The following is a 9,828-nucleotide window of genomic DNA, read 5'->3' on the forward strand; positions in this document are numbered from 1 at the left end:
ATAATTGTTTTGTACGTACGAAATTATTTGAAGACAAAATCCAGTTTGGGCTTGTTACAAATATTAAGACGACCAGAAACACATTGAATGTACAAACACTGATATTCTAAACAAGAAAATATATTTAATATGCAAGTTTAATCGTAGAAGTATTTTATTAGTCGGAAACATCTTACAATGCAGCAAACTCAGGAATGACCCTTTAATAGAATTAAAATAATAATAATAATAATAAAACGTTACAAGCTAAATATAAAAATAATTGACTGCTTGGCGAATATTTATGTAATTTGCAGCATGTTAGAAGGACAATCCAATAATAAATAAGATAAAGAAGAGAGGATCGGACTATTTAATAATATTAACAAAATGAAAGTAATTTTGACATAAAATTTTGAATGAAGGTCTAAAAGTCCGATCTATATGTCCACGTGAGTGGCCTCGTTAAGGCCGTTAGGGTGCACAGCTTATAGGGACGAGATGGGTTGCATCCCGTCAAGAAAACCCCTAGATTGACAGTCATTAGACGTTGAAGGTGTAGTGCTGTGCTGAAATACAGATATTGAGAAGCCGGATCCGTCTGAACGAGAGAGAGAGAATATCAGACTAGGGTATAGTCCAGTCGTCATGGATTGGTATAGTGGTGCGGACGGGCCCGACTCCGAAGGATGCGAGATGATATCAATATAAAACAAAGTAAAGACTAGAAAAGAGTAGTAGGGGCCGACCCCGCTTCCTATTTCTTCTTAGGAAGTTAGAGTGGGGCATTTAATCTTTCAGTGCTGCTAAGAGAAATGACGTGGAGGCAAGGTTTGCCATTGTAACCAAAATCTGATATAGAGTTTGTACCCGATCCGTCAGTGCCCCCCCCCCCCCCCCCCCACCCCAAGTCGTTCCTACGGGCATGATTCATTGTTTAAAATATTAAAGGCCGTGGTATATGTCATATCTATCTGTGGGATATTACATATACAAGATCTATTGCTACTACTGAAGAAAATGTAACGGGTTTTCTATCTAAAACTATGTCAGAATTACCCAAATTTAATATGACATCCAATAGCTGATGATTAATACATCAATGTGCTCAAGTTGTTACGTTAAACAAAACAAAGTTTTTTCATTGTTAAAAAAAATCATCTTTGATAAAAAGTGGTTATTAGATTTACAAATTATGAAATTTTATTAAATCTTGAAAAGTTACTGTTATCTAATTTTATGAAATAACGGCTCCTTGAGATTTTCTTTGTGTAACATCCTTCATCTTAGTAAGAGCACACGTCCATAAAAAAGACGTATGCAATTACAGCTATTTTATACCAAAAAAATTAATAATAAAAAAAAAATAAAAATATATATATATGCCAATGAAGCAAAAATGGTAATTTATACAGTATAATTACAAAATATAATGCACAAAACGCAATGTCGTGTAATACACAAGAAGAAAATCTTTAAAACGCCTTGGACTCAAACTAAACGCGTTGCTATGGTATAACATAGCAATCGTTTACATGACGTCAATTACGTTTGACGTCAGTGGTTAACAGTAATTTAAAAATTACAAAATGCCGAACGTAGGCCTAACGCCATGCCCATGGCCGACCAGGCCAAGGGGCAGACTGCCCCCATGTTCTGGGCCAACCCATGTCGATGGATTCGGTTTAAACCATTACTCTGTCGGCAGGAAGAGGGACTACTCTTATGATCAGGTGGCGAAAGTTCGTCACAGTCCACGGAATCCACCAACTCTGGTAAAACAAAAATCAGCACTGCCAAACCTTTACAACAGAAGTCAAACAGAAGATCGCCCCAGAAAAAAGAGTGGATCTGAAAGGTAGGCTATATTTTTAATTTATACACACGCATGTTTATGAATATATATTTTGGCGCGCTACCTTTAAATAGCAATTGTGCGTCATCAAAGAAAAGCCATGACCTCAAAATATGTGGAAGTTTTTATTGATAGAAGTATTTTTTAAATTATTTTCCGAAAGACACCATGTAAAATAATTGTCTTGTTTATTTCACTAAAGCTTAGTAGTGGGTTTTTTTCCCCTGACAAAACGTTAGAAAAAAAAGCAAGAAAAAAAACACAACTTGTTCAGAAGCTGCTACAACTGTCCCGCTTTAGTCAGTCACATTACAAAGAAGTCGCACATTCTTATAAAAAAACCCATCATTCTCAGGATAGTGCAATGGGGTTTCTACGGAAAATAGCGTCTATGGCAAGCACTAAAATTGCGGCCCTGTCCAAACATCTTTTAGATAAGTTTACTATCCATGGATGGCTTGTCTGACTGTAATAAATGCTCAGTGGCGCCCCATTTCAAGTGACGCCCTGGGCACGTGCCATACCTGCCATACCCTAGGTACGTCACTGGGACAGTGTCGTCCGTCGAGACTGCTTTCAATTTCTATTGTAGTCCGAAGGGACGTAGAAACTTGAAAGTGTGGTTCTATCTACGTCCGAATATGTTTACATACCCTATGCTGGTATTCAAACTTGTGGTACCATGTTTCAAGTTTGAATTTCTCGACCGAAATAGTGCAACAAAATAGATACACAAACCAAAAATGTATAACCTACCGTATTCACTAAATCCCGATTGAAGTACTTGCATCATTATTAACAAAATAAATCTTCCAACAACATAAAAAAAAGAAGAAGCTAAATAGAGGGAAGCAACTTGCCCTGCACATTAAGGAAAGTATTGACTTAATCACAAGTTAATGTGCGCCCTGCATTATTTCTATTGTACAATAATTACGAAAATAATTACGGATACAGAGTGATTCAAAAATATTATTGATAGTAAATCCTAAGGCAGAGATGAATTTTACTTGTAGAATGCAGGAAATTGCATTTCAGGACATCTACTTTTCAAAATTTTACACCTGTCAGTAGTCAAGACATTGTTTATTCAATATTTGAACTTCGCCAAATAAGACCATTTTTAATGATATCGTCAAAATTATTTATGGACAGTAAAGTTGAAATTGGGGGGAGTTGACCAAACCCTGGAGCGAGTTGGTAACTTTTGGGGGGCGAGTTGACTAAACATTTTGGGGCGAGTTGACCAAGCATTGGGACGAAGTGGTTTTGGAGAGAGTTGACCAGCATTCCACACACACACACACACACACATAGCTTTGCTGAATATGGAATTTAAAAAGTATGGGGATTGTAACTTTTATATTTCACGCCCATTACTAAATGGATATTTTCCACCTTCGGTGACAATTTTAGACCCGTAGATCAAATGTTAAGATAACAGATGCAACAATGTAAGTTTTAAAAAATGTGACGCCAGACAAAAAAAAATATCAAGAAAAAAAACAACCAAAAAACCCCAGCACACATACATACACACACACACACACACCAAAAAAAAAAAAAAAAACCCACACAAAAAAGAAACTAACAAAACAAAACAAAAATAAGCAAACCAACAAACCAATAACCCTCACCATGTAATTATGTTCATCATGTTGATATATACGTCAATTATCATTGTAAAAGATTAGGCCATATTTTCTTGTTTCAGTCCTCCTTGGTATTCAGACGATAAAAAACAGTTCGGAGCCAGTCCTAGAGCCAGGTCCAAGTATGCTATAGTTTCTTATATAATAATTATTAAGTTATACTTCTTAGAATGCATAAATTGGTTTGCAGATATTATTGGTGAGATACGTGTCAAGTTTTGTCGTCACAAAAGTTTTGTTTCATCTGGCCAGTAAATTCCCAGAATTTATTTGCAACATGTCACTAAAAGTAGGATGTCAAATTGTTTGTGGAAATGAGATGGCCAAAGACGCTTCCAGTTACATGCAAATCTAGCAGCATAGACCGCATTTTTAGTAGTAGTGGTAGTATATATATATATATATATATATATATATATATATATATATATATATATATATCCATGATATATATGATGATGGAAAAGTTGCATGTTACTATAGTCCTCTATAGGATTTTATTTGGTGGAATACACCCTGGTGACCCAGTCATGGTCCAGTTAATAAATGTATGTAAATATGATACACGATTACCCTTTTTTAGTATTGTGTACCTATTACAACATGTTCTAGAAGTAGAAAACCAACGATGTCAACTCTTCAGAACACACCATCGACTTCCCATAGTTACCAACGTGCTCCCAATCCTCCTCACTTCCTTGAACAGCCGTAGTCATTTGTGATGAAACAGGGCATGTGGCGTCCTCGCTCAAGCCAGCTAAAGCCAAAACGTTATCGACGTGTGCATCTTCGAGACTTCTTCCCTCGAATCTTTGACATTGTTTCAATGATGTACAATACTTATTTGGAGAAGTCCATGTTCTCACGTAATCTCAGACTGAAAAAATTATATGAAAAAACCCAAACATGTATCATTTGCACCTCTCTTTTATAATATACAACGTCAACACCTTTTGGCATTTAATAACACTGCCTTTGGCGTTTGTGTATTCGTTGTAGAAATATCACCCTTTAGTTGATTTTCTGTCTGTTTTTTCTTTTCCATTTTTGCCTTCGACACTAATCTTTCGGAACTCTCATACAGCATCTCTTGCATGTCAACATCTTCAGGGATGTGAGAACTACTCGCAAATGAGTAAATGCGCTTTTTTATTTTGTCTAAAAAAAAAAAACCAAAACATGATGTTCAATTCTGTTGACCACACAAGGTTCATTTGCATGTTTTCATCGTTTCAAGTTTAAGATGTGTGCCTTATATTATAATTTATAACCAGTTTAAATTTGTTATCATTGAATGTAATTGTTGGCAGTTCCAGGGGTTGCAAACAACAAATTTCCTTCAAGGGCCCTTGAGCAGCCCTTAGACCCCGACTGCAGTAAGCTTTTTTGTTCCAGCCCCTCTCACAACCCTGCATCTTACAATCTAGCACCACTTCCCAGTCTTTGGCTTCACATGTGACAGGTATCCTGAGTAACGAAAATCCTTGCTCACTCACCTGGCATGATTTTATGACAAAATTAATGTCTAAATTAATCCTTCAATACTAAAATGCTAGACTGCTGCTGATGGCAAAGTGGCTGTTTTAGCTCAACTCAACTGTCTCAACGATCATCACCAACGAGTTGTCAGTGTCTCCGGAATCGCTGATTTCATAAAATTAGTTAAGACTTTTAAGACTGAAAATTAGTCTTATCCAATTCAGGACATTAATCAACCACTCTAAGACATTGTAAGAAATATTAAGGAGTCGTAAAAGATCCTGCAATGTGCATCCTCCAATTTGAACGACAAAACCGTATTCCCGTATCAAAATCGTATCTCTGCACGAGGCCGTCGAAAGGATGTTAGGTAAAGCCGTGATTCCGTGATCCACTATCATGATAATAATTAACAACTGGATGAGTCTTTATCATGTCTTAACATACCTGTTTGTTTTCTAGCTTTCAGTTCTACTAAAACATCGTAACTACATTTCTTTACAAATGCTTATTTTTGTCTGTGATGAGGGAGTTGGGAGGGTAAAAGGAAAAAAAGTCAGTTTTAATTATGAATAGTTGTGGCTTAAAATTACTAGAGACTCATAACTGTAACTTCCGCACACGTCTCTAGAGTAATCTTTAAACCTACTTTGACGACATGCTAGTCCATCTTAATTCACTGTAATACAACCTATTTCATAGCACTTTTTAAAAATTATTTTATTACTTCTTTCCAGATCTTCCTCAGAACAACCTAGCGTTTCAGACATGCTAGAAAGTAAAAGCAACGAAGAAGGCCTAAAACCGGAAATTATAAAACTGGAAAGAAAGAAAAGCGCCCAACTTCCAACGGTTGGAATGCATAAACACCGTCCGACATCTGGTGCTCTGTGCTTCACCGTAAAGTGGATGGACGCTAGTCACGAGGACGTGAAGGACGCCATTGAGTCTCAGCTCAGCTGTGTGATAGACCGTCTCCGCTTGGACCCCATGGACAAGGCCGACACAGAACACAAGACCATGTGGGTGTTCACCGTGAAGGGGGCAACCCTAAATAACCAAGCGTTGCAGCAAGGCATAAAGCTAAATGGCGAGCGCTCGCGCATTCGTTACCTCGACGACGTGATGCTGAGTGAACACAATGCGTACATAATTTCAAGTCCATCCAAGACGAAAAATCGTTGAAAGGTTTCAGCGCTTATGAGGGAGTGATAATCAGAATCAACTAGCTTGCTGGATCGTGTAACAGAAACTAGCTAACATTATTATCAAGCAAATCACCTGTGATAATGGGTCAATAACCTAACAAATTGTGACTATAGGAACTGAAATTCGAAAAACAATGAATCAGCCAAAGTAATTTACTAAATTGTACATAGAAAATGAATTATTTATGAAACAGCCAGTGGGGTCAAACATTACTGAATTGTGTATAGGAACTGAATTCTCCACAATTATAGACTCTAATAGTACAATGATTTAACATATAAAAAACAGGTATACTTAATAGGTCATGGACTACATATAGTAACAGTGGAAAATTGGGATCCACTCCAAATTTGCCACCTGTGTTTGAGGGTACCTTAAAAAAAAAATCATTTCTTCATTGACGTCAGGCCATAATAGGTACCCTTCACATGCGCCAGTGGCATGTATTATATATCAAATCAAAGCTTATGACCTACTGGACCACATGACATGCTGTAATACCACACACCCACCAACACCCACCTACCCACACACACAAACATTACTACATTATGTGTTTTTTAGAATCCCTAACATATGTCCTGAACACGAAACTAACTGGTAACCGTGAACAACTGGGGACCCACTACTTATTTGTCACCTGTGTTCGACCATGTGACATACTCTAATATCAGATATCTACTAAAATTCCATGACTTTGTTATCATTAAGTGACCATACCCCAATTTCTTTGTCAGCTTCCCATAAAATATCCCAATTGTTATATTTTCTTTTTCACAAAATGTCTGTCACCTGCTCTTCGTTCTTCGTATTCTACACTATCATAGCTTTCATTTGACACCAATATCATCATCCTGGTGTTAAAATTAAACACGCTTTTGTACGAAATATCGGTCTCAGATTTAGGCTCTTTAGGAACATAGTGTTCACTTTGTTTGAAGTTGATTCAAAATGAACTTTTTCCTAGGAATCCGATGGTGCCAACCGATGTTTCTAAAATGTATCTAACATAATCCCCCAACCCCAATTATATTTTTGGGGGTCAGTATGAAATTTATATATGTAAATTCTAGTTGTTTCTTGAAATTTTTATATTTATTTAAATTAATTCAAGAATGGCCAATTCAATCAAATAATTTTCCGAATCCATGATGACTGCCAATATGGTGGACATTTTTTTTATGACTTCACCAAATCCATTTCAAATCACCGTAATATCTTTATCGTATATATTAGTACCCTACCAGTCCAACTAAAACGGACTATAGGTTTTATCTTCGTTCTTCTGTTTGTCTCACATTTATTTAATTCATTTCATTTCAACTTATATCCAATTAAGGTTCAAGCACGCTGTCCTGGGCACACGCCTCTGCTATCTGGGCTGTCTGTCCAGGACAGTGGGTTAGCTTTAGTTGGTTAGTGGTTAGTAAAATAGAAGAGGATGTACTGGCGGATGGCTTAACCACTGCGTCACCGAGGCCAGTTCTGCCTCACACATATTTATCCAATCAATCAATAAAATATTTACATGCTCCTATACCACGAAGGTTTCGAGCATGTCTATCCCAGGTTCGGCCACCGGATGCCAGTAGTCCAACCTGGGACAGAACAATTACTGGGGCAATTTTGATATTTAAACAAACAGGGAAAAAGGACTTTACAATAAATAATTTTGTGCGTTATTTTCCCAAACAATATTTAATATACAGCAAACAACTAACAATTTGTAACGCAAATTTAGATCGGGCAGTCCTAAATATAAATATATTTTAAAATGATTTTTTAAATATATTAATTAGCCCTCAAAATAGGGGTGGCAGGTGACTAAGAGGTTAGGCTTCAGCCACAAAAAGGTTTTTTTAATAGGGAAATATGTTTTACTTAGGGGCACCCATCGTATTGGGGACTTCGGTGTGGCCGAAACCGGGGAAGGTTCCGGGGGGGGGGGGGGGCAGTCCCCCGGACAAACCTAACAACTCTTACGACCAAAACCGCCTACGCCTACCGCCCTAACCATCTTCCGGTGGAGTAGCACCCCCCCCCCCCCCCCCGGCCAACCCAACCGTCGTGCCCTCCAGTCTCGGTGCCCCCATCAAAAATTAGGCCCAAGGGCCAACGATTCTACCAGAGAAGGAAAAAAAAAAAATAATAATAATAATAATAATAATAAATAAAAAAAATAAATAAAAGTATTTAAACAGGGAAAGTTAAGCGTCTGGTGAGTCTGGCAATATAAAAACGTATCCTGGCGATTCCAAGTCCAGGGGCGCCTCTCCATAATCCTGGAGAAACAGAACGTTATGCCATTCATCAGACGCTGGCACCACTTTAATTTAGAAACCTAGCGCATACAAGTATGGTATAGAACCATGTTGCATACCCTAGGATAGGAGCAGCGCACCGCCCTATTAAATTCCTATATATTTATCCGGATTGTTTTTTTCCACATATTTTCTGTCAGAGTTATGGCCCTTCAATTTAGGATCTCTCTCTCTCTCTCTCTCTCTCTCTCTCTCTCTCTCTCTCTCTCTCTCTCTCTCTCTCTCTCTCTCTCTCTCTCTCTCTCTCTCTCTCTCTCTCTCTCTCTCTCTCTCTCTCTCCTCACCGGTCCAACCGGAGGGGACTATAGGTTTCATCTGCGTCATTCTGTCTGTGCGTCCGCCAGTCCCGTCTTTTTATTAGTCCCCTACCGGTCCAACCAGTTAACAAAAGTGTTGGTACTCATGTTAGCAAACCAGCAACGATTCTTTCAACAGCACACTCATCATTCTGCATGCGGTTTGCAACACGTTCTGTATGCTTGTAGTTTGTGACCTTTCTCTCTCTCTATTAGTCCCTTATCAGTCCAACCGGAGGGGACCAGAGCCGGTTTAAGAATCGGGACCTGTAGCACAAATAACAGGATGCCCCCTTCCCAAGATATATATTTTGCAACCCCCTCAGGGAGAGGGGAAAAATGACCTGGGGAAAATAAATGTACACATCACCGCGGGACCCGTAGCACGTGCTACATGATGTGCTACTAGGATAAACGGCTCTGGAGGGGACTATAGGTTCCCGTACCGGTCCAACCGGAGGGGACTATAGGTTTTTTGTCTGTCCGTCTGTCCTATCTATTACTCCCCTACCGGTCCAAGACTTGCTTCGATGCAAAAGTAACCAAAATTCGAATATTTGAAAGTTAAAATTGCCTGAAAATGTAACGTGCGTAACTGTGGAATTGGCCATAGGCAGTTGTAGTTAAGACCCCCGCAATACCTACAGAAATATATTTTAAAATACATCCTTATGTAGGCTAAAGGAAAGAACCGGGTGTCTTCCCGATATTGCGCATTAGGAAGATTTGATCTCGAGCACTTACATTATTTCTCCTCTCCTCAGGAATGTATCTTCATCCTCAATGCTGCTATTTTTTTCTTTTCTTTTTGTAGTGGTTGTTAAAACTCGCTGTGGGTGGGAGTCGGTACCAGGCTGCGAACCCTGTACCTATCAGCCTTATGTCCGATGGCTTAATCACGACACCACCGAGGCCGGTCAATTCTGCTATTACTTTCATGATAAAATATTTGTTCTCGTAAGCAATCATCCACTATTTATATGCGCAAAATGGAATTTTATCAGCTAATCATCGTCATCTGCTAACCCTCTTTAACT

General features: G+C 38.4%; 1 protein-coding gene across 1 annotated transcript; it reads left to right on the forward strand.

The window, feature by feature from the left end:
* Positions 1-1,393: 1,393 nt before the first annotated feature.
* LOC121372210 lies at positions 1,394-7,062 on the forward strand. Its single transcript, XM_041498495.1, has 3 exons — positions 1,394-1,837; positions 3,549-3,608; positions 5,703-7,062. The coding sequence occupies exons 1-3, from the start codon at positions 1,569-1,571 to the stop codon at positions 6,148-6,150; spliced, it is 777 nt and encodes a 258-aa protein (XP_041354429.1). The 5' UTR covers positions 1,394-1,568; the 3' UTR covers positions 6,151-7,062.
* Positions 7,063-9,828: the final 2,766 nt, after the last annotated feature.

The sequence above is a fragment of the Gigantopelta aegis genome, chromosome 4 (assembly GCF_016097555.1).
Source record: "Gigantopelta aegis isolate Gae_Host chromosome 4, Gae_host_genome, whole genome shotgun sequence".
In the NCBI taxonomy this organism is placed as follows: domain Eukaryota; kingdom Metazoa; phylum Mollusca; class Gastropoda; order Neomphalida; family Peltospiridae; genus Gigantopelta; species Gigantopelta aegis.